This window comes from Anabrus simplex, chromosome 1 (assembly GCF_040414725.1).
Source record: "Anabrus simplex isolate iqAnaSimp1 chromosome 1, ASM4041472v1, whole genome shotgun sequence".
NCBI classification, from domain to species: Eukaryota; Metazoa; Arthropoda; class Insecta; order Orthoptera; family Tettigoniidae; genus Anabrus; species Anabrus simplex.
In genome coordinates this window covers 1,421,158,928-1,421,185,709 of record NC_090265.1, presented here as the reverse complement: position 1 = coordinate 1,421,185,709, position 26,782 = coordinate 1,421,158,928, and the positions used below count along the sequence as shown (strand labels likewise).

The 26,782-nt window shown below is 39.8% G+C and overlaps 1 protein-coding gene across 3 annotated transcripts in view; it reads left to right on the top strand.

Annotated features, from left to right (window-relative positions):
• The window catches only part of LOC136858381 (transmembrane protein 179), a 267,306-nt gene that overhangs the window by 26,287 nt on the left and 214,237 nt on the right, over window positions 1-26,782 (top strand). For all 3 annotated transcript variants that reach the window (XR_010858634.2, XM_067137882.2, XM_067137883.2), the window contains exon 2: window positions 5,027-5,170. Coding sequence is in view for 2 of the 3 variants with exons in the window: in XM_067137882.2 (XP_066993983.1) it covers window positions 5,027-5,170 (144 nt within the window). In the remaining variant the exon portion in view is untranslated. The remainder of the gene's footprint in view (window positions 1-5,026; window positions 5,171-26,782) is intronic.

Below are 26,782 nucleotides of genomic sequence, written 5' to 3'. Positions count from 1 at the left end.
CACATTACTGTGAATTCCTCCTTTTCCTCCACCTACTATCCATCTTTATTTACCATTTTGACATACTCCATCATCTTTCCTGCTCTTACTTTTAATCATCTCATATCAGCACCAGGGTGAAAGAACACATTAGGTTGGTAAAGAATGTCGCTCTTTCATCCTCCACGGAGAATGCCATAAACCAGTCTGCCATAGCAGACCATTTCTACAGTACAGACCATGAAATCCTCTTTGACCAGGCGAAGCTCATCGCGCCTGTAAAAGACTGCTATGCTCGACTGGTAAGAGAAGCCATAGAGCTGTGTCCAAATAACATCAACAGGGAAGACGGCTTCAAGTTATCAAATACATGGAGACCTGTACTGCAGAAATACATTCATAACACCATCATGGAACAGCGGGACGCACTCACGAAACTGTCGACACAGGGCGGTGAATTACAGCACGTCGATCCTTGAGTCCAATCAGTGGGGTAGGCTGTGGTTAGTACGGTCATGATTTCCACCTTTCTTTGAATTTCTTTGCTCACTGTCAGAAGCAGAACTTAACATGCCCTGATGAAGGCCAATGCAATTTGGCTGAAAGCTTGGCTTCATTATTTAATCCAGTATTCATTTATTTATTTACGTTAATACCATGAGCCACGAAAACCTACGTTCATTACTTAAAATGTTTGATTTCTCTGAAATTGCATTTAGATTGAAGTTAAACTGTTCCAGATAAATAAAACAATTTTCCGTAATATTGAGCTGGGGGCCTTTTTGTATAACTTTGAGAATTTTCATGTCTTGGTTGATATTAGTGAACTTATGTTTAGTATCACCTATGTGCTGTTCCATGTCTCCTCCTCTCTCTATCTACTCAATGTTTACATTGCCTGCTTACTACAAGTCAGTGCTTGTTCCCTATCCGCTCCTTTGTTTACATTGCCTGCCTGCTTCCACCAGTGAATCAGTGCTTGTTCTACATCAGACATTAGATATACTGTACATTTCACTATAGAGGTGAGTCTCATAAATAATTTTTCTTCTTTTTAATTTATTTTCTGTATGTTTATTCATTTTTAATTCTGGCTATCATTTCCAGATTTACTTCTTTGTCTGAGGTTCATTCATTCATTTATTTCAATTAATTCCAAGGAGCCTGCAGGCTCATACATAGGAATTGTACAGGACATTGCATACTGGCAGGCACTTGCATATCAAAATATAGTTTGTATATATAACATTATTAATAAATGGTTTAGCATATAAACACATACAATATATCAACTATATACATCATCAATATGAGGATCGCGCCTGTAAAAGACTTCTATGCTCGACTGGTAAGAGAAGCCATAGAGATAGAGCTGCGCCCAAATAACATCAACAGGGAAGACGGCTTCAAGTTATCAAATACATGGAGACCTGTACTGCAGAAATACATGCATAACACCATCACGAAACTGTCGACAGTGGGCGGTGAATTACATCACGACGATCCTTGAGTCCAAGGAGTCCAAGAAGTCAGACTTCTTACACCGCACCCAGATAACATTGAAATATAGTAGGTGAGTATGAACTAAAGAGTAGTAGATCTGTTTTAGAAAATGTTGTGGGATAAGATAACTTTCTTTAGAATTTCTACCGAGCTCGATAGCTGCAGTCGCTTAAGTGCGGCCAGTATCCAGTAATCGGGAGATAGTGTGTTTGAGCCCCACTGTCGGCAGCCCTGAAGATGGTTTTCTGTGGTTTCCCATTTTCACACCAGGCAAATGCCGGGCTGTACCTTAATTAAAGCCACGGCCGCTTCTTTCCAATTTCTAGACCTTTCCTATCCCATCGTCGCCAAAGACATATCTGTGTTGGTGCGACGTGAACCAAAAAAATAAATTTAAATTTCTGCAACATGTGTATTTGTATTTACAGAGTATTTACATTGACATAAGAGTTGCAGAGGTACAAGAATAGATCCAGACACTTTGCAAGATTGTTTGGGAGAATGGCCTAAATGACAACCGATATTTTGATTTAAACAGCACTGTACCTTTCCCACAAATAACGCTTGACTCTTTGTTTGAATGTTGCCGATGTTGGTGCTGTTTTTACCTCCACAGAGATGTTATTAAATATTTGGATTGCAGAGAACTTCAAGCTGTTTATACCATATTTATAGGAATAAACATTGTATAAGGCAAAGTCATTTGTGTGCCTAGTACTGTATGGATGGTTGTCAGAATTCAGGGTAAATTATGTAGTGTTATGGTGTATTGATTTATGTTTTATCTTGTACATGAGTAGGGCTGCACTGAATTATGTATTCATGCTTAGTGGTGGTATCTTAGCACTTAGATATAGATATTTGATTGGCATTAAGTTGGGAAGATTAAGTATATTTCTAACAGCTCTATTGTGTACTGCCATTCGCTCATTCACGTCAGACTTCTTACAGCGCACCCAGATAACATTCAAATATAGTAGGTGACTATGAACTAAAGAGTAGTAGATCTGTTTTAGAAAATGTTGTGGGATAAGATAACTTTCTTTAAAATTTCTGCAACATGTGTGATCTTTTTGGTTATATATTCAACATGGTCTGTCCAGTTCAAGCTCCTGTCAATTACCAACCCAAGATATTTGACAGTACTCACTATTTTACTTCAGTATTGTGCATATATATTTTACTGTGTGGGATTTCATTCTGACCCTGTTTAGTTGTTATCATACGGTATGCGCCAAAATATACAGTATTCATTTTCGCGCAGTGCGCATGCACACGCCTGAGTATCTGCGTGTTGTTACATCGCCACGATGAATTGTTAGTTGTGTAAAGAACGTTGTGCTCTGTGATTGGAAGTGACAATGGGTCTCATGATGGAGGAAAAAGTGGTTATAGTAGAGTATTATTTTCGCTCATACGGAAACAGTTATCAAGGTGGGCCGAGTTTAAAGTTAGTGGTGGAACAATATCGTGAACACTTCAATAAGCCAGCACCTAGTAGCACAGTAATGCTATCTATTGTTAAAAAATTTTGTTGTACGGGTAGTGTATTGTGTCAACGCAAGGGAAGGTCTGGTAGGCCAGTAACTGTGTCCACAAATGAAAATTATGGATGTGTCCTCAATCAGGCGTTGCAGTCTCCAAAGCGAAGTCTTTGGCAAACAGTCCTGAAATTAACCATCAGCCGTACGTCACTTCGACGATTGTTTAAAGACATAGGTGGATTTCCGTACCGAATACAGGTTGGGCAACGATTGACGGAGCACGATAGGCATATCAGGGTGAAATATTGTGCACGATTTTTGGCCATGGTGTACGAGGATCCAGATTTCTTGTTCAACGTGTGGTTCTCCGACGAAAGTCACATACACTTGGACAGTTTTATCAATCGCCAAACAATTCGCTTTCTTGGTTTCGAGAGGCCAGGCACTCTAGTCTAGAAACCGCTACATAGTGTATGTGTGACAATTTGGTGTGCAGTGTCAGGAAACGGTGTGCTAGGTCCATATTTCATAGAGAATGATGATGGTACACCTCTTACTGTTAACCAGGAACGCTATAGGAACATGGTGATCAGGCCATTTATTCAGGATCTAAGGTTTTGTCATGCCAGGAACATGCAGATGAATAGACAGTGGTTCCAACAAGATGGAGCGACCTGCCATACCGCTCGACAGACTATGGCTATGCTGCAAGAAACCTTTCCAGAAAGTAATTTCCCGTGGGGCTGAGTTCCCCTACCCATCACATTCCTCTGATCTCACACCACCTGATGCTTACGTGTGGGGAATGTTAAAGGAGCAAATTTTCAATTGTCCAGATCCACCCAAAACTGTGCCTGCATTACGTCAGAAGATCGTCTCGTTCTTCGGGACTCTGCAGCAACCTATGTTCCAGAATATGTTGTAAAATCTGCGTGATCATTATGAACACTGCCTACAGCGCAGTGGAGCACATTTTGAACATTTACACTATCATCTCGATAAGTAAGGTAATGACAATAAGACTAACATAATTTCCAGTACTGTATATTTTGGCACATACTGTATAATTGGTCTTTTGCACATTAATTGTTAATTTATTTGCTTGAAACCAAAACCACAGCGTATTGAGGTCTTCCTGCATATTTTTAACAACTGAGTCTATATTGCAACCATTGTAGAACATGATTGTGTTGTCAGCATATAGCGTGATACGTCCTTTGAAACGGCAAGTTGCAATGTCGTTGATGTAGACTAGAAAGAGTATCGGCCCTAATACCCTCCCCTGTGGAACACCATTTGTTACCCTAATTGCTGAGCTCCTACAGTTATTCAGCACTACATGCTGTTTTCTACCTTAAAATTGTAAGACATTATTAAAAACTGAATAGCACTGATAATTAAGGAATTAATAAATCTTTGGGAGTGCTCAGTTACAGGCCCTACACACTTTGAGCGGCAGTATCTGTAGGTTAAACAGAATTCAAGATGTGGTGTGAGTGATTTGATAGCTGTTTGCCTGATCTGAATTTTACTGAAATACCCTTTCACCAGTATCTGTGTTCATCTGTGACAGGATTTTCAAATGGTTGCTAGAAAATTACATATTCTGTTATATTCATATATGCTAAAATCTGTGTTTTCTCATTATTCAAGTTCTACTTTGGGCAAGTTTTACTCTATTTTAATATTACCTTACATTGATAGATTTCATATATCAGTATGGGTACTGGTTGGAGTGCTTGCAGTTTTTCAGCATAGTTATGATAGGTTCAAGAAACCAGAACAGTTGAAAATTATCTTCAGGTTAATTCCTGTCCTGTCCTATATTCCTGTTCCTCAGTTTGGATACCATTTTTCTGTTCCCAGTGTTCACTTTCTTTTGATGACAAATAATTTTTCTTTCTTGTAAACAAGTTTTGACCTCTACAGATTTTCATAATTTTTACTTCATAACACCCTACATGTCTACATGCTACATGTCTTTTTGTGTTGCTGTATTTACTTTTGGTACTTGAATCAAAGTTCTCCCAGTGGTTAACTCTCTGTCCTTTCTGTTTCAGATTGTCTCAGCCCTGGAGAATTGTCTATCCTGCCTTGATATTCAATATCACATTCTTTCTAGTTGCACTGGTGGCTGCAATAAAATTGCAGCAGGGAATCGATGCCTTCTGTACTGAGTTCATAAGGAACAATAATGAAGCAAAGTACACATACTATTATATTCTCATACCTTATTTAGTTTCTTTTATTCTATGTGTGTGTGGGTGGGTGTAAAGAGTAGCTCTAAATTGCATGTAATTTTTATGTTGATGGATGTCAATGTATAGAAATATAATATTATGCTTGCTTAATGTTTGTTGAAGGGATGGTAATTCTGTCCTATTCATGTGCAAAAATTAAAAGTAATATAGATCAGTGCATTTCCACTGGAATAAGAAGTAACAAACCCTGTGAGTTTAATTCAACTGGACATCCAAAGAAATTCATAACAGAACTTTGTCCTGAAGATGAAGTGTACAGCATGAAATCTAACCTGACCTATGGTGTACTGCTGATCATTGTGTAGTTTGGTAAAGAGTTGATGAGTTCCATGATCACCCCTTTTGGCGACTCGTGTAAAACTTAGTGCTCCCATACGGAGAACACAATTGTTCAACAGTACTTGGTATATGTTGTCCTCCGATAGGCTGCCCAAGTGTGTTCGACTAGGTTGAAGTTAGGAGTAAAAGTATAAATTGTCTATTTCAGGTCATCGTTGACCATGTGTTAGTGTTGTCATCCATGAACAGGAACTATGCATTCATTGTGCGCCCCTGGATGGCCTATCATTAGACCCCTACACGGATATACAAAATAATATCCGCATCTCCTTCATCCGCATTCATGAATGCTTGCCCGCAAATTGTTATCTGCGGATATTTTAAATATTTAACTACAGTGTATATTACACCCAAGGTATTCAAACGGATAGACCCTGACACCAGAACCCCTACAGTCACAGGCTTATGGGGGATTTTCTCTTGCGACAACTATGGACATATTGACTTTTGTTCCTTCCTTCCATTAATTGCGGGCAGGAGCCAGGTAGGCACAGGTCAGGTTTACGGCTTTATGGCCTCAAGGCTCTTTATATATCGCCATTCCCCCAATCGCCTAATAACAAGGAAAAATAAGAGTATATCTGAGTGAAAATCAATAAACTTCATTATTTAGAAATTATCAGCAAAATTATACGTACAGTTTGTATCCACCAAGACACTAACGCATCCGTGCAGGGCTCTACCTATCATATGTTGAAGAATTATATTGTCTTTTATAGGGTCATCACCAACACCTGGAGGGAAATACATACCAGTAATCCTTACATGATGCCAGACGAGAACAAAGTCTCCTCCTTTATGGTTCCTTTCAACTATGTTAACTGAACAACACCTACTCCCCAGTTGACACCACTTATACAGATTGGAAGTTGCTGTGAAGATTGAATTGAACTTATCTGTAAACAGTACATGTACACCACTGTCCCCAGATCCAAACTCAGTGATCTTGGTGCCATGCTAATTACCAGGTGAGTTGGCCGTGCGGTTAGGAGTGCGCAGCTGTGAGCTCGCATCCGGGAGATAGTGGGTTCGAATCCCACTGTCGGCAGCCCTGAAGATGGTTTTTCGTGGTTTCACCAGGCAAATGCTGGGGCTGTACCTTAATTAAGGCCATGGCCGCTTCCTTCCCATTCCTAGGCCTTTCCAGTCCCATTGTCACCATAAGACCTATCTGTGTTGGTGCAACGTATAGCAAATAGCCATGCTAATTGGGCATCTTCATGTGCAGCATTTAATAAGTTGTATCCTTCAGATCTCCTGGGAGAATACAATCATTGATATACAGCAGGTCCAGAAATATTTGTCTCTGTGGCTACTTTCAGGTTATTTGGTCTGCTGTACTCCGACTGCTTCTTCTGGCAGTTAGGGCCAGCATTGTACTCCACAGGTCCACTGCTGAAGGACTGACTGGTATTCCACCCTATTGTAACCTCTGGCACCTTGGAAATGACTCTGGTATTTGAAGAGCCCTCTCATCAGACTTTTGCCTGTCTCAAATATCATAGTTAACATGGGTTCTTGAAGCTTACCTTACCTATGGTGCAACAGCCCATTTTCGGGTCATGGCCTCCCCAGTTGCTCTCCGCCAAACTTGTCGATCGTAATCTATGATCTTCATATCTGTATTGACGAACTATTGTCGATCTCACGGAGCATCTCTCCAATTCTGGATCTTGAGGATGTGTGTTGCGTCCTGATGTAAACCATCTTCCCATCTGTTACGTGGCCTTTCCACTGGCCTTCTTCCTCCAGAATTTCCTAAGAATACCTTCTTTGGGAGTCGGTGTTCTTCCATCCTAATAGATGACCTGCCCATTTAAGTCTCTTAATTCGAATGGCATGTGACCATGGGTGCTTCCCCATACAGGGAATATAGTTCATTGTTATATCTAATTCTCCATTCCCCTTGTATGCATATAGATCCATAAATTATCCTCGGGATTTTCCTTTCGAAGGAATCTATCTTCTCCACGGCTTTCTTTGGGAGGGTCCACATATCACTTCCATACATCACTATACTGCGAATGAGGGCTTTGTATAGCATAACTTTTAGGCTCTGGTTTATATCTCTACTTCTGAAAAGAGTATGCTCTATTGGCAGCTTGAATTCTTGCTTGTATTTCGAGCATTTCCTCATTCTTGTTGGTTAGATGTACGCCAAGATATTTAAACTCATCCACCACCTCTACTTTGGATTCTTCAGGAACAAGTTGGTCATCCGAGCCTGCACCATTACCTTTGTCTTTTGTTCGTTGATCCTAAGTCTAATCTCTTTACCTTCTCTACTTAAGTCTTCAAATACTTATTTAACTGTCCTTGTTGTTCTTCCCATCAAATTAATGTCATCAGCATATCCAACTAGTTGAGCAGTGTTCCACTGGTGTCCACCCTTAACTTTCTGATCACTGATTCTAATGCCACGTTAAATAGAATTGGTGCCAGGCCATCTCCTTGCTTCAATCCCTGATTCACTTCGATGAAGTTGCCTACTTCAGTCTGAGTTTTCACTCCCACCATCATATTTCTCATAGTTAATTCCAGCCGGGCTGAGTGGCTCAGGTGGTTGAGGCGCTGGCCTTCTGACCCCAGCTTGGCAGGTTCGATCCTGGCTCAGTCCGGTGGTATTCGAAGGTGGTCATATATGTCAGCCTCGTGTTGGTAGATTTACTGGCACGTAAAAGAACTCCTGCAGGACTAAATTCCAGCACCTCGGCGTCTCCAAAACCGTAAAAGTAGTTAGTGGGATGTAAAGCAAATTAACCTAAACCAAACCCCTTGGCACTACAGCCCTTGAAGGGCTTTGGCCCACCAATGTAAAGCAAATAACATTAATTAATTATTATATAGTTAATTCCACGAGTCACACCAGCTTTTCTGGTATCTTGAACTCTTAATATCTCCATTAATTTATCCCTGTCAATAGAGTTGTATGCTTGTTGGAAGTCGATAAACATCTGTACCACATCTATGCCCCATTCCCAACACTTCTTCAACACTTGTTTCACTGTAAATATTTGATCAATAGTGGATTTTCCTGAACCCTGCCTGTTATTCTCCTAGGATTTCTTCCACCAGAGGTTCTAGTCTCTTCTTCAGGGTGGACGTGAACACCTTATATTCTGTGCAAAGCAGCGTAATCCCTCTGTAATTGCTACATACCAACTTATCCCCTTTCTTGTATATTGGGCATATGATGCCTTTGCGCCAGTCTTCAGGCATTTCTTCTGTATTCCACACACTCACAATTGTATCGTACATAGCTTCTTGTAGTGTGGTTCCTCCGTATTTCCATAACTCTGCAGGGATTCCATCGATACCTGGTGCTTTATTGTTTTTCAGGTGCTGTATGGCTTCTATCACTTCTTGCATAGATGGTGCTGTCTCTTCTGATTCATTTGTCTCATAGTTATTCCTTGAGGTAGTTGGTGTTTTCCCTTCCATTTCTACTGGGTTCAGGAGGTGTTGGAAATCTTCCTTCCATCTTGGATCCCTTCTTTATCTCCCAAAAGCTGTCTCTGCCCTTACACATGTTTGTTCTTGCCTTAAATCCTTCTTTCACTCCCTTAACTTCTCTGTAAGCCATGTAGCTATTATCTTTAAATTCCTCTACTATTCTAGCCATTTTATCATTTAATTTTCTTTTCTTTCTTCGACATACATTCCTTACTTCTTTATTCAGATTTTCAACCACTTGTTTCTTCACCCTTGTTGGTCTCTCTAGGTATGCCTTATCTCTTTCTTCTGTGGCTTTTTGGCATTCCTCATTAAACCATTCCTTTGTGTTCCTTTTGGGTGCAATGTCTAGTCTGTCCTTTGCCACGGCCTTAACGTTTTCCTTCAGAGCAACCCATTTGGTTTCGACCGTTGCGGTTTGGTCCTTATTATGTTTCTCTACCAGAACTTCTGCCATTTCTTCCCCGTATCTTTCTGATACTTCCTTATTCTTCAGTTCACTAGTATTGTACTTTTCTATCCTACTCGCTCCTTCCTTCCTTGCTTTCATTATGCGACACCTTAAGATTGCATGTTACAAGTTTCAGGTTTGGTCGTATTGAAATGTACATCAGTTTAAGATTGCCTTAACTAGAAAGTGCTCAGAACCACAACTTGTTCCTCTGTATGATCCGACATCCATGATAATGGATACCCATCTTTTCTCCATCACTACAGGGTCTATCTGATTACAGGTCTTTCCATCCGGCAATATCCATGTTTGCTTGTGTACCTCTTTATGAGGGAAACAAGTTTACATCACTTTTATGTTTCTGCTGGTAGCAAGGTCAAGCAATCTCTGTCCATTTTCATTAGCATTGTTGTGTAAGCTACGGATCCCTATTATTCCTTGATATATCTCCTCCTTCCCAATTTGTGCATTTAGGTCTCGTATTATCATTTTAGCATCATTTGATGGGATTGAATCTAGCACTCGTTCCAGTTCAGCATAGAATAGATTGTAGAATTGCATTTTAATACGCAGTGTTGCCAATGTTTCATTTACTGCTCACAACTGTAGTACATCACCTTTGGCTTGTGTTTGTACTATAAATGCTACTCCTCCTCCTTGTGCATTCCTTGACTTCCCACTACTAAATATTGTGTGGGTTTTGGTATCCCATATCTCATCTCTTCCTGACCATCTTGTTTCTTGGATGGCTGCTATGTCCACTTTGTTGGCTTCTAGTTTCTGCGTCAATACTTTCAGTGCTCCAGCTCGTAGAAGGATGCATACATTCCATGTACCAATTGCGTAGTTTATTTCCTTTAGCTTAGATTGTTGTCTATTAAATCCACCATTCCGAGGCATATTCTGGGACTTAGAGCGAGGTTGTTAGCCTTGCTCCAACCCCCAGCAATCCTGGAGGACCGATGTTTTCTGTTAGGGTTGTCTTCCGTAGCAGATTGGTCCCCATTTAAGCATTGGGAACTCGCTTTCCGCCCTTACATGTCTTAGCCGTGTACCTTAAAGAATGTACCCGTTGCCCAGAGGCCACAACGTGGACGTGCATGTATCGGACTTGGTAGGAATACATGGCATTTCCTGTGTTTTATTAGTGCACTTCCATCAACAAGAAGTGTACCCACAGTTTCCTATCTTCCAGTCCGTTCCTGGTGTGGATTTCGTACTAACTGCCTCTGACTGAGTTCACAGCTCAATATGTGAAACCTACAGAATTATTCTCATTCATACAGGTCGATTTGGTCAGCTATTGCATTTCTCGACTTCATCATCATCATCATCATCATCATCATCATCATTTCCCTTTATGCAGGCTACCAGGTTTAGCCAAACACGATTTCAATTCATTTTACTCTGTCCTTCCATCACTTTTCATCGATTACCACGTTACAGTCCAGATCCCGTTGCTTTATACTCTTAATAACTGGGTATCCTTCAGCCTCTGTTTCTTTTCATTTATAATTCCGCAGTTTGTTTTGGCATTCTTTCTTCGGTCATCCTTTAAGGGGGGACGTGGATGAAATACATGTGCAAATGTAATCATTCACCAAATCCACAATTTGTAAGGTACATAACTGAAATTTAGTACAGAGGTTAAGAATGGTTAAATGCATCTCTTCACTATTTTTCATAACTTAAGCAAAATTAAATTGAAGCATTTTGCAATTTATAAATTTTATGATCCCGTGATCAACAAAGGTACCATTTTCTCGTACACTTTTCAACAAATTTTCAGGAAAATTGTACAGTGTAATCTCAATATGTATAGAAAGAACTCCACAGAAGCATTTTCAAATACAATGATATTTAATTATTTTATGTTTAATTATTTTGTAAACAGAAAAACATCCATAAAAAATCTATATTATTTCTTGCATATCTCTGCGTACAGGAATGATATTAAAATTTGGCCCTGTGTATATGTTTATTATACACACAGCAATGGGGATGCCAAAAATTATGGCTCTATCTTTTCCAGTTTCTGAGAAAGGTGTAGTTTAATAATATTGGAAATGGTGATTCTGAGAAAATGCACTTTAAAGTTGAACTTACTTTTTCCTTGCAATTCTGTTTATTAAAAGGCTCCAGAACTGTACTGAGTGTCCTCATTTCCTTCAAGACTTATCTTTTGGTTTCTTGTTTTCTGCCTTCTTTGCTTTACCAGGTCTTCAACTGACTTTTCAGCTGCAGAGAGGAGCTGTAAATATATTTTTCTCAAGATGTCTTGAGTGAAAATTTCTACCCTAAAGTCCATCCTTTTTAATACCTACATCCTCACTAAGTTCCCGCCATTAAATACCAGAACTGTACCATATGTTGCAATTCAGACAACTGTAGCAGATGAAAATGTGGTTTTAGGGCATCGTTTCCTTACCCATCAATTTAGAGATTAATTTGGAATTGGGTATTGCCAAAAACACACTTGTTGAGAAGTTCAGGATCGGCCAGAAAACTGTAAGTGGGCTTGACAACATGTAGGATACAGTTTGGAAGCCTCTGCTTGTGGATGTAGGAGTTATTATCCCTCTGAACCTGTAGATATTTACAGCAGCTAATGTGGCACAGTTTACGAATGGGTTGTTAATCTGTTTACACCATGTGAAAATATGTATCCCATACAGTTCTTACTTCGGACCTAACCTCATTCCTGGTTTGTTTCTCATGCCTTGCGTTCACTAACTTCTGCAAAATAAGTTTATAAAGTTTTCTATACACTCTTTGTGACCATAGCATTATTGAATGATGAAAGAATCGAACACTTGCGTAAATCTCCGTCAGTAGCAGAAGGCAAAACAAGAATTTATTGCTTCTTCATAAACAAAGCAGCTGGTTTGGTATGGTTTCTAAGATGCGGCATGCGGAACAGTCATAGATGATGTATAAAACCAAAGAGCATGTATCACAGCCTTCTAGATGTATCCCGTGCAAGTTTACTTGAACGAAATCCATGGAATCGTTCTTCACTGAGCTAGTATTGAAGTAATGCTCCAAAAGTGGGTGTGGCAGTAAGGTCGTGCCATACATTTAATTGTTTTTCAGGCAGTTTGGATGTGATTTCATCCTTGAAACTTTGGGAATGTATTGTCAATGAGTTCTACTATGAAATAAAAGATAAATTGAAAATTGACATTTTGGGCCCATTTCATGAACAAAACAGAACATCTTTGTCTATTTTTCTTCAGTTTATCGCTCAACTATTCTTCCTTAAATTCTGTATTTAAAAGATTCTTTTAGCCTGCATTGGTATATCTGATTTTCATACCCAATCTTGAACTCTCCTGTAATTCAGTTTCTTAGTACTTGCAATTACCATGTTACAGTCCAGATCCCATCGCTTTATGCTCTTAATAACTAAGTCCTTCATTCTGGTACTTTCTTAAGCTGCTTTTGATGCCTTCATTTCGTCGTTCACAGTTATAAACAGAAAAGGTAACTCTGCACTTCATTGTACTTCCTTATCTGTCTGTCTGTTTTGCCCACATAGGTCTTGACACAAGCATAGCCGTTACAATGCATATCTTAAGCCATATTAAATTTTACCCTTCCAGTACCTTTCTCTTCAAAACTTTACTTACATTTTTAAAAATTATGTTAGCCAATAAATGGGTTTATCAAAACCTGTATATCCTAATAAAATCTGGCCGCATCATTGAAGTTCCGTTTCCATGTCGTCTTAATACACTGACTGACAGAGCAAATGCAACACCAAGAAGGAGTGGTCAGAACTTTATGCCAATTGCAGGGTAGACTGACGTCACTGAGGTATGCTCATGATGTGTAATGCGCCGCTGTGCTGCGCACGTAGCGAACGATAAATGGGACACGGCGTTGGCGAATGGCCCACTTCGTACCGTGATTTCTCAGCCGACAGTCATCGTAGGACGTGTTGTCGTGTGCCACAGGACACGTGTATAGCTAAGAATGCCAGGCCGCCGTCAACGGAGGCATTTCCAGCAGACGGACGACTTTACGAGGGGTATGGTGATCGGGCTGAGAAGGGCAGGTTGGTCGCTTCGTCAAATCGCAGCCGATACCCATAGGGATGTGTCCACGCTGCAGCGCCTGTGGCGAAGATGGTTGGCGCAGGGACATGTGGCACGTGCGAGGGGTCCAGGCGCAGCCCGAGTGACGTCAGCACGCGAGGATCGGCGCATCCGCCGCCAAGCGGTGGCAGCCCCGCACGCCACGTCAGCCGCCATTCTTCAGCATGTGCAAGACACCCTGGCTGTTCCAATATCGACCAGAACAATTTCCCGTCGATTGGTTGAAGGAGGCCTGCACTCCCGGCGTCCGCTCAGAAGACTACCATTGACTCCACAGCATAGACGTGCACGCCTGGCATGGTGCCGGGCTAGAGCGACTTGGATGAGGGAATGGCGGAACGTCGTGTTCTCCGATGAGTCACGCTTCTGTTCTGTCAGTGATAGTCACCGCAGACGAGTGTGGCGTCGGCGTGGAGAAAGGTCAAATCCGGCAGTAACTGTGGAGCGCCCTACCGCTAGACAACGCAGCATCATGGTTTGGGGCGCTATTGCGTATGATTCCACGTCACCTCTAGTGCGTATTCAAGGCACGTTAAATGCCCACCGCTACGTGCAGCATGTGCTGCGGCCGGTGGCACTCCCGTACCTTCAGGGGCTGCCCAATGCTCTGTTTCAGCAGGATAATGCCCGCCCACACACTGCTCGCATCTCCCAACAGGCTCTACGAGGTGTACAGATGCTTCCGTGGCCAGCGTACTCTCCGGATCTCTCACCAATCGAACACGTGTGGGATCTCATTGGACGCCGTTTGCAAACTCTGCCCCAGCCTCGTACGGACGACCAACTGTGGCAAATGGTTGACAGAGAATGGAAAACCATCCCTCAGGACACCATCCGCACTCTTATTGACTCTGTACCTCGACGTGTTTCTGCGTGCATCGCCGCTCGCGGTGGTCCTACATCCTACTGAGTCGATGCCGTGCGCATTGTGTAACCTGCATATCGGTTTGAAATAAACATCAATTATTCATCCATGCCGTCTCTGTTTTTTCCCCAACTTTCATCCCTTTCGAACCACTCCTCCTTGGTGTTGCATTGTCACTGTCAGTCAGTGTACTTCTTTCCATGATTTTGACATTATAGGATGTAATGGTAATTACTCCAGAATTATTACAATATTTTTGGACAATAAGACACATTTTTATCCAGGAAATACAGTCTGAAACTTTCTTGCATCTTATGATCTGAAGGTCTATAGATATTTGTCACTGACTATAGACTCCATGCGCTGATGGAAGAAATGCACTGCTGCGCTGCGAGTGGCGAACATTGTAAGTTAATGCAATCACTCTGCATATATCTGTTGTTGTCTCACCGCATGTTGCCATAGCTGACTAAATAATAACAGTGGGATTTCAGTGTGTTTTATGAAACAACAATCGGCCAAATTATTCCAAACTTGCAGAAAGTGTTCATGTATTAAATTTACGAGAAAAACAGTTTGCAGGAAATAGCAACAGAGCGAATAACTTCAAATGTTATAAAAGAAAAACGTTGGTTCGTTAGATACCTTATCATTTCACTATAGAGGCAACATAGAGGGCAGCAAATTGTTGGACACACTTGTGAATGGTCGGATGTTGAGAGTGCTCTTGCAGTATCGTAGTGATAAAGTAATTAAAACCTGTTGAATTTGTTTCGTTTTGTGTGTGTGATCCATTTACTGCTATTTATATGTTGGTGTTTAGTGCTTGTTGATTGTGAATAGTGGTATTTATTTGAATTTTTTATCAGAGAATATATAGTATATTTGGTGTCCGGTAGATTACATTTTCTAGGTTAAGTAGGCTAGCTAGGTGTACTTTGTTTCGAATTTAGGCTTAGGAAATAATTTAGGTAATAATATTAACTTTATACATTTAAAAAAATCTATGGGTTCGTTGGTATAATACAAAGGCAGATTATCATAAGGAGTCCTAATTCCCGTGACTCTTACATTTGTGCAGACAATAAACCAGGTATTTCCCCATCATAGTTTGTACTTTGTACTTTGCACCTTCGTTTATTCAGTAAGTCAAAGTTAATACCAATCAAATTGTTATATCCCAATAATATTGCAATTCAAGGCCCTGGCATAATTTTAACAGAAGTGCTTCTTTTTTAGAAATAGTTGTAGACAACCTGTTATTTTTTATCATTTAAGAACACTTTTATTCTACATCCTGCGCAGTAGGGAAAACAATAATAATCCGCCAGCTGTAAAAATATTATAACCATATTTCACTTGAGAATTGTAATGTAGATACGGTATATTAGATAGTATCTTGCCTGCTATATTGGTGTGTGTCTTTGATGATGATGCTTGTTATTTAAAGGGGCCTAACATCTAAGGTCATTGGCCCCGTGTGTCTTTGTGTGTGTATCTTTCGTGTGAATCTGTTAGAACATAGTAGGATAAAAATCTTATTAATAATAATCTGTCTATGCATTTAGCTTTGTTGGTAATCTTTGAATAGTGCTTGCAAATTTAAAACTTGCAATTTTAATTTCTGTTTGTGTTTAGTAATAACATATTGTAATCAGGGTATGTCTGAACGTAGTTTAAAATTATTGTAGTGTATTGTAGTATCTTTTTAGAAATTAGCGTGCTTATTCTGTTATTGTAAAATATTTGTGTAGTGTAGTAGAAATATCTGTAGAAATGCTCTTACTAGAATTCTATCTTAATTGCAGTTTAGAATTGTGTAATTCTTGTGTATTCCTTTCAATATTCAGTAATTAACGGCAGATTTTATCCTGTTTAGGATGTTGTCGGATAATATAGTATGGCTAAGTAGTATTGTAGTGTATTAATTACCTTATTGTTGTGTGATCTTCGTGTACTATCCCAAACAATATTTCTTTCCTTTCATATTTTTTGCACACACCAAGTTATTTTATTTTTCCTTTTCTTTTCATTTTTCTGTAAAGAAAGGCTAAGGAGTGCAAGTGTAGGAACTGTGGGTGTGGCCAGGCATTGATGAATATGAGGGAGGAATTGGAAAGTTTGCAGAAATAATTAGGATTCTCTCAGAAGACAGGAAGGAAGGTAGGCCTCGCTCAAACAATGTACAGGATACAGTAGGTGTAAAAGAGGGGTCAGAAGGACAGGGGAGAATTGTAGATGACAGATGGTCTAATGTTTTAAGGGGAAGGAGATTGCAGGTTAGGGGCTCTATTCAGAATCAGAATTCAGGACAGGTGTCTGAGAGGAATCGGTACGAGTCCCTGCAGGTAGAACAAAGGAGGGAAGATGAGGAACAGGGAACTGTTGCTGAAAAGTGTGGAAGTAGGAGGAAGGGAAAAGGTAGGAAAGGGAAATGTAGAGTAGAAGACAGGATAAGACAGGTGGAACAGGGTCATGGGAGGGAGAAAAGGGAGGAGGAAGCTGGCTAGTTCCAGGCGTCATGTGCTTACCTTTGTACATTTCTTTTTAACATATATATGAAACCTACCATCTAAACAAATTGAGATTTATGCATAATAACGTCTTGATGATAATTGACAACCTTCTCAAATTTCATTGTTGTGAAGCTGATGTATGCTATTTTATAAAATTTTTAACTTAGTGATCGGTGTTTTCATGGAACAGACTTTTAACTTTACTTACATTGATGTTTCATCTAAATTCTGCGAATTGTGGTGACTTTTATTGGTAACGTCAAGATATTCTTTACGAGAAGGACAAAGGTACATTTTGCAAAAAAAAAAAAAAAAAGTGTAAGTTATGTAATGTCTGCGTAATATAGTTAGAGGCGATCGTTGCATGTTTACTTGATAGCGTCGCGGGATTACACACGCAATTCAATGCTATGGCAACATGGTATGAGGGGCTAATAAATCTTAAACTCTGCATCAGATACGATCATTGAATGATAAAATGTATATTTAATATTGCAGTAAGTAATAATAAAGAAGGGGCGTGATGACGCAGTGGTCAAGCTGCTTGGAACCATCCAGACAAACTGGGTTAAGTCCCGATTAATGCATGTGTGATTTTCGAGGTGAAAGTCACGTCCGGTGGTTTGGATTTCACGTAAAAAGTGAGGTTCCGTGGCTTATGATACTGAGGTTATCAGTCACATAAAAATACAAGTTTCATTTCTCCTAATAATAATAATAATAATAATAATAATAAGGTAGCGTGTGTTCCATCATGCTAGGGTTACAAGTTGAAAATACAACTAGTGGTGATCTTTTGGGAAAGATCACGAAAATACAATTTGATTGTTGAGATCGAGAGTTACCTCGAGATGTTCATGGCTGTGGGCAGACATTTCCTCCTAACCCATCATCAAGCTAACAAGTTCCAACACGCTCTGTAAACGGGCATAACGAGGAAAGAAGAAGAAATAATAATAAGGTATATAACTACGGATACTGGTACTGACATGTGGCCTACTTAATAAAATGTTTTTGTGAATTGTCACACATTTATTTAACACTAATAACAGTGAATGTAAAATGAACTAAAATATTTAAAAATAACTGAACATTCAATGCTTAAGTAGCCTATGGTTTGAATGAAAGCTTGGTGAGAAAAAAAAAAATAAGAAAATGAAAAAACAGATTTTGTTCATTCTGCTTTAGGTATAGACTCATCAAAATACCATTTCCCATGAGTAAAACGAGTCACCGGTAATTTTCTCTGGATTTCACTTACTGTTGCTTCACGTCCGTAGGTTAAACCTTAAAAAGTCCTACACGTGACCCCTGGGTGGTGCTAAGGAAGCAACAACATTGGCGGCTGGACCTATCTTCTAAAGATCTCCCAGCAAATATGCAAACTGTACGAAGTAATCCACTCAACGGCTCTTTTAAGAGCCAATTGACTCGAAAGCTTGGACATGGTATTACAATTTGCCAACTGAATATTAAAGGTATCAGTAGATCTAAGTGTGATGTTTTGTCAAAAATGCTACCTAATAATGACATTGATCTGGTACTCGTTCAAGAAACACAGGCTGCTACAGAAGATGAACTAAGCAAGAGAGGGAAGATTTATGGTTATAGTATTATTGGTGCTACCTTTGACAGTGTATATGGTATTGCTACATATGCCCATAACAACTTGGAGCAGGTTGAATTCATCTCATCTAGTACAATTAATAATATTCATACTGTAACAATAAAACTGCAAGATGTAACCATCATAAATATCTACAAACCTCCAGCCATCTGCTGATCAACCCCACCTCTTCCAGATGCAAGTCATCCAACTATCTATGCTGGCGACTTCAACAGCCATCATGAAACTTGGAAATATGCAAGAAACGATGGTTGTGGCATAGCATTAGTAGAATGGTCAGAAGACCAAAATGTACATCTTATATTTGATGCAAAAGACAAAGGAATGTTTAAATCTGCTGCTTGGAAGCGAGAGTCCAACCCAGACCTCTGTTTCGTCACATGTGACTCTGTTGGCACCCTCTACCCATGATGAGAGAAGTTTTGGGGGACTTCCCAAATAGTCAACACAGACCAATCTTCCTTGAGATGGGCATCTCTGTTCCCTTAATTAGATCTTTCCCACGCCCACGCTGGAACTTTAAAAAGGCAAACTGGAAGAAATTCTCTGAAGAGCTGGACAAATGCATCAGATGAATTCTGGCAACCAGCGATAAATTATCAGAGATTTGTGGGGCTTGTGAAATGTATAGCCAAAAAGCACATCCCAAGAGGCTACAGGAAAGAATACGTTCCTGGATGGAGTGAACAGAGTGATGCCCTATACAAAGATTTTCTTGAAACAGGTGCCCATACGACTGGTGAGGAGCTATTATGGAGTCTGGATGAAAATCGTAGACAGAAATAGACAGAAACATTTAGTAACTTGGATTTCTCTCATTCCAGTAGAGAAACCTGGAGCCTACTGAGAAAACTTGGAGGAAGCTCAACAGGAGTTAGAGAGAAGTCAACTGTCTCACCAAGCAAAATAGCCTCCCATATTGTTTTAACTTCAAGGGTTACTAAAGATTAAAAAAACATACAAAAACGGTGAAAAAGAACCTAAGGATGCTTAAACGTACCTCTCCAACCTGTTCCGAGTACTCAGAAGCCTTCACAATTGATGAGGTTGATACAGCATTAAAGGATATGAAAGTTGATAAGGCACCAGGTTTTGATGGAATACATCCTAAATTTATCATAAATATGGGACGGAATGCGAGAAGGTGGTTGACGTGCTTCTTTACCCACATACTTCAGACAGGTATTCTTCCTAAGGAAGAAGACTAAAATCCTTGCCATATTGAAACCTGGCAAACCAAAAGATATACCACAAAGCTACAGACCAATCGCTCTCCTCAGTTGTTACTATAAACTCCTTGAAAGACTGCTATACAACAGAATTAGCATTGTAATTAATCAACATATTCCTATTGACCAAGCTGGTTTTAGGCAGAATCGTAGCAGTTGTGAGCAAGTCCTTGCACTCACAACATGCATTGAAGCAGGTTTTCAGCAACAGTTGAAAAACCTCTGCTGTTTTTATGGATCTTTCTGCTGCTTATGACACGGTTTGGAGAGAAGGGCTGCTGTATAAACTTCTTCAGTTATTACCATGCAAAACCACGGTACAATTAATTGGAAACATGCTTAATAATAGACTCTTTCAGGTTGTTCTAGGGAATTGGACTAGCAAGGTGAGAAGATTGAACAATGGTCTCCCTCAAGGATCAGTCTTGGCTCCTCTCCTGTTCAATCTCTATGTATCAGATTTACCACCATCGAAATCTAGAAAATTTTGCTATGCTGATGATATAGCTTTAGCCACAAGTCATAGTAACCTGAAAGAAATGGAGAACATTTTAACTGATGACCTTTCCATTCTTAGTGACTATTTTCGGAAATGGAGACTCCATCCAAACACCAGCAAAACTGAAGTGTCCTGCTTTCATCTAAATAACAAAATGCCAAACTGTAATCTCCAAGTTTCTTTTAACCGTAAGGTCCTCAGATACAATAATTACTCAAAGTACTTAGGTACGGTATAACATTAGATCGGACACTCTCCTCCAGGCAACATCTAGTAAATACAGCAGCAAAGGTTAGAAGTCGTAACAACATTCTGCATAAATTGTGTAATACAACCTGGAGTGCTTCTGCAACTACCTTGAGATGTTCTGCCCTTGGTTCAGTTTTATCTGTGGCAGAATATTGTGCTCCTGTGTGGATCAACAGCTGCCATGTGAAACTTGTGGACATTCAACTCAACAACACAATGAGGATTATTTCAGGCGTAATAAGATCAACTCCTACCCACTGGCTTTCTGTCTTGAGCAACATCATGCCTCCTTCATTCCATAGAGCACAAGCACTGTTGAGAGAATACTCCAAGATAAATGAGAACCCTGACTTGCCCATCTAATCCAATATTCCTGACCTTCAGAGGAACCGGTTGAAATCTAGACGTCTGCCAGTTAAGTTCGCTCAGAAGCTCACAGAAGACAATTTCAACCCCTATGCCCAAGGAAGGAAGATTGGATCTCAAAAACAGGTGAACATCTCTGACCTTTCTTCCTACCTAATTCGAGGTCTGATCTCCCAAGACGAACTTGGACCATCCTTAATAGGATTTGATGTGGTCGTGGTGTCTGTGTTGCGTCCCTGTATTATTGGGGAGAGATACAACCCCCCGAGTGTGATTGTGGTGCTCCTTATCAAACCATTGAACACATTGTAAAGGAGTGTAGCAGAAGAGCCTACCCTGGATATTGGTTGGATTTTCTAGAGGCCAATACAGAGGCTCTAGAATGGATAACAACTTTGGACATTAAAATATAATGTACTTGCTTGCTTGTTTCTGTGTGTGTATATATATATATATATATATACCATACAATAAATAAATATAACTTTTAAAAAGCACTCGTCTCTCGTCGTTAGTTCACAAAACAGTTCAGCTTCAACATTACACTTGCGAAAATTGCTTGCAAAATAAATATCACCATTACTTTCAGTTACCGTATGGTATAAACATAATATATTGAATGTTTCTTTCCGCTGTATTTTCTAAGTACGAAGTGACCCACTTCAAAAGCCGCATCACGGGGTGGATTTTTGTAATTTGCTTCGATCTTGTAGTCTGGATGTAGAGAGTGTGTGGTAGTAGTTTCAGAATAATATTTTCTTGTCTGAAGTATATATTTTTTGAATGGCTGCACGTAATGAATATCATGTGTTGTTGGTAGTGGACAGAAATTTACTTTGGTTGAAGTCCACAAAAAGAAGACCGACCAATTGTATGATGTGGGTATTCTTCTTTAGAAACTTCATATGCGTCTTGCATTGTGATGCACATGAATTGTTTCTGTCCTTTACGGAGATAAAATCTCTTGCTCGAGGAGGTGGCCAACTGATATCCTGATTGAGATTTGATTGATTTGGAAGTGAGGAATTCCTGCACTTGCCAGAGGTAGATGAACTTACATCAAATTTTACACTCAATGCAAAAACACCTTCCCGTTTCTTCCGCGGACTCACTGGTAAAGCCTGCTCCGAACACTTTATAGCTTCCCCCCCAATGTTTGTTTGCATTTATAACCAGACGTTGGCGTACTCGGCTCTGCAATCGATGTTGATGGTTGTGTTGTTGGATTTGTGGGACAGGAAGTAACTGTTGATAAGCCCTGCAGTTTTATCTGAGCTGTGTGTTTCTTCACCGATTCTTGTACCTTTTGGTGGCGTACGTGCAACTGGGTAGGTGTTATCTTTCTTCTCGCGATACCGTTTACAACATTCCTTGTGAGTAAGTGGCATTATTAAATATCACCTCAGTGTGAACACTGATTGCTATTCTAAAATACGTCCTTTACAAGTGAGTGTGATGCAGAAACCAAATCCTGTGGGCAGCGGGTTGCGGCAGTGGGGAACATCCCGGTTGCCTGCTTGCAAGAACTCCTTAAACATGCTGATGTATTTTACTATCAGCTTCGTATAAATCCATTTGAAATTATAAACGAATGATATAGCAGCTTGAAAGGGTGTGCAGTATTGGCTTTGCATACTAATTTTTATTCAAATTGAGCCATGCCCTTTTTGTCAACAGAAACATTTATACCTTTTTTGTCTCGTGTTTACGTGGCCTGCAGCAATAAATTTGTTGCTTTATTACACCGTTATAAACTGTTAATAACCTAAATAAGTACTTTACTGCAAAGTGAAAGAGCATTAGAATTAACATTTACTATAATTATTTTCATAACTTTTTGTCATAATAAACAGGAATTCCTAAAACTATTGAGAAATAACAAATTAATTTAGCCTCTACGTAAAGGTTCAATAAGCGCACAATTAAAAACTGAAAGACATCAAAAAATTAATACATATCATAAAATCAATAAAATGTCATGTTTTATCTATCATAAAAACAAATTGTTGAGTTTTATTTTAAACTTTACTTTTTCCTACTTGGGTGGACTATTCTCTGGAATCAGCCAGTAGCTTGTGCAGCTGTCAGGAAAGATAGGGCTGACCAAAAGGGAGGGGGTCAAATGAGTTGGGTAGGGTTGAGGCTCTGGTCATGGGGAGATTCCATTGTTAGACATGTGGGGTAGGTGTGTGAAGGAAAGAGGACCAGGGTAGGTAGAGTGTTATCCAGGAATTAGATTGAGGCAGATGTTGAGGAAAGTAGAAGAGAAGGAGAAGGAGGAGAGAAAGAAGAAGGTGATAGTTTTTCATTTTGATACCAACAATGTAAGGCACCAATGGGCTCATCACTGGAGCTGAAGGATGTGGGAGAAAGGGTAATTATTTCGGAAAAGTTCCTTTAATTTAAACGTAAGATTGAATTCTGGTTGGCTCCGCCTTAAATTCCCCCTCCTCCTCCTCCTCCTCCTTCACCCTCCCATCCCCTCCCAAGCCACCTCCACTATGCCCAACCCTCATGCCCCTGCCCCTCACCTTCCTCCCCTCCCATATATCTCCTTCCGCCACCAGTTGCGCACTACCAGCTAAGCTGCACACACTGCCGCGCAAGGTGAGTGTCCATTCGCTTTGTTGTCATCTATTCTGCTTTCCGCATACTTTGCATTTTTTACTGGCTTTTCTCAATTTTAATAGGTCCCATTTGTTCCGGTATGAACTGAGAGAGTTCCACCCATTAATATCACCACGTGCAGTGTCTACTTACAACCCCAGCAGAATTCTAAAACATATTCAGTCTGCACAGTTCCAACAATCAACTCTGCAGCCATATCAACATAGCTTGGTTACCTAATACACCATGTATCAAATTTTCTGCTTAAGCTGATACAGTGTATAATCAACTCCTCACAGATTCTTCTAGAGAGTATCATCTACACATTTGTTACTCAAACATTTGTACATACTTGTACACTTTTATTATATGTGTCACGTTACATTGTGTTCAGTCCTAGTTCCAGAGGGGAAATTTTGGGGTTGAAGGCGATCCTCGTTCTGGGTGACCGTCTGAATAAGTTACTGAGGAAAACATTGAAGCTGTGAGGAAAATGTTGCAGCAAGAGAGGCGGTTGACATATCGGCAGATAGAAGAGACCCTCCACATCCCTGCAGCTGCTATTCATTCAATTCTACACAACCATCTCCATGTTAGAAAAGTTTGTTCCCTTTGGGTGCTCTATTCACTTTCAGAGGAACAAAGGGCACATCGAGTGAAATAGTGCCAAAAAATACTAAAACAGTTTGAAAATGGGACTTCGCGTAACGTCAATAGCATCGTTACAGGTGACGAAACTCGCCTTTATTATTACGATGTCCCAACAAAATCCCAGAACAAGGTGTGGCTGTTTGAAGATGAGGGTACTCCTGTGACTGTGCGAAAGTCAAGGTCAGTGAAGAAAAACGATGATTGCAGTATTCTTCACTAAACGGGGCTTCCTGACTCGGGTTGTGCTAGAAACACAAAAGACAGTTACTGCGAAGTGGTACAGTGAGTTTTGTCTACCTCAGGTCATCCAGGCTCTCAAGCAGCTCCGTCCAAGGTCACGGCTCAACACTTGGCTCTTGCATCACGACAATGCTCTGGCACATCGTGGTAATGTAACAGTGGATTTTCTTGACAGATCAGGGTTGACTGTGCTTGATCACCCTCCATACAGTCTTGATTTTTTATCCATGTGACTTTGCACTCTTCCCAGAAGTGAAGATGATGTTGAAAGGGTGGCGTTATGCATCCGACGAGGAGCTTCTGGCATCATGGGATCAAGAGTGTGAAAATGTAACCGAAGAAAAGTGGCAGAGTTGGTTCAGTGACTGGTTTCGACGTATGGAGAAGTGTATTGAGTGTGGTGGAAATTATTTTGAAAAAGTCTAAAGCGTTCACAACATTGCAAAACTTTCCTAGTGCCCTTTGTATATGGAGAAAACATAACAAACAAAATTTCCATGGTTACCTTCAAAATACACAAATGAAGTTAAAAGATGGCAGAACCAAAAAATAAAACAAGAGAATGGCTGGGGAAGCCAGAAACAAGAATGAAATAACAAAAGGTACTGGAAATCGTACATGCCAAAAAAAAAAAAACAAAAAAAAAAAAAAAAAACGATGTAGATCCAGATATCAAACTTATTCACATGAACACACATAGAGACTAACGCACAGAAACGTAGGGTGGAGGGACAAGCCGGTAAAGCATGTTGTAATAGTTTACAACAAGTATAATCAAAACAATCAATTTGCTTGTAAATCTATTCTGGTAAAACAAACACAGAACCAGGCCAATAGGGAAAACGTGCACCACACCAGTAACAACTTTTCTCGCAGGCAAAACCCTCGTTATCAATACAAATCCATACCACACACCAAGAGTGGACATGAATAGTACACAGTGGACGAGCAAGAAAACACCAAAAGGTTTCAGAATTAGGCAAAATATAGAATGCCCATGTGTACACAAAATAGGTCTCCACACATGTATACATACACACGAACCAATCAAACTGAGCAGAAAACACAACGGGATCTACACTCCTCTTGGTTTCCGAACAGAACATAAAAATTGGCAGACATACGAGAATATAAGATCAATGAGAAACAAGTCTGCAATAAAATTAAGGTAGAACAAATACGTAACCCCAGAAAACACTTAAAGACAACCATGGCAAGTCTTGGGAGGACCAAAAATAGTAAAATCATAAGTAAGAGAAAATAATTACCTGATGGATAATAAGAACAAGAAGTGTCTCAAAAGAACAGAGAGTTTCACAAAACCACATAACACGGTTAAAGCATCTTTTATAGGATAGAAAAGCCATGTCAGAAACCTCAGTTGCCATTTCTGTTTTGAAAACTGAACAAGAATAAACAAGAGGGCATAAAAAGGACAAGACTATGAAGAAATAAAGAATGATGAATCTGAGAGCGAGAGTCGCCATCTGTCTACATAGAGATGAATTGTCCCATAATGCAGACATACTTATCGTTCTACATTGCGATTTTATTTTACATAAATAAATATCACACGAGAACACGTTCACTTCCGTATATAATTTAATCTATTTACTCTACATCACAACACACAATTATACACAGTCGCAAATGACACTATATACAACACTCAATAGCGGAGTACCCTGAAGTCGATTCTGACCAGTACGGATATCAACAACACTGACTCGCGCACTATAACATGCTCTCTCTTGAATTCACCGCCTCACTCACTCGAGTCCAATACTCCGACTGTCTCACTAACTGACAGCTCGATATTTATACTATTCGATCAACCATCTAGAATGATTGGTTTCTGGAAGAGTTCTTACGACACTCTAATGGAACACACTCGAAACATCGATCGACCAGCTAGTCGAATGGGTATTCGAACGTTCCTCTACTATTTACAAATGTACATGGAAATATCTACAACATTCGTAATGTCTCTATACGTATCTGGATAATAAACCTTACAGTAAGTTTCCAGAACCCTTCATATATACCAAATTATGGTACAATAAGTCTAACATACGAACATTATGGAATTTTCTACCGCTTGCGACTATATGGATTTTGAGGTTAAACTTATACACAATACGTATTTGAGGTTATACAATTTTATACTACATATTTACAGGGAAATCATATATTAATCATGCTTAACATTTAATAAACAATAATTTAGCATTAAATAAACTATAATTAAAATATATTAAACATAATAATTGAAGGTTTTACACCAGTTACAATGTCGTACGTACGACATACTCTTTGGATGATCAGCCATATTGCCATATTGAGTTGATACAGTAGATCGCAAGGTG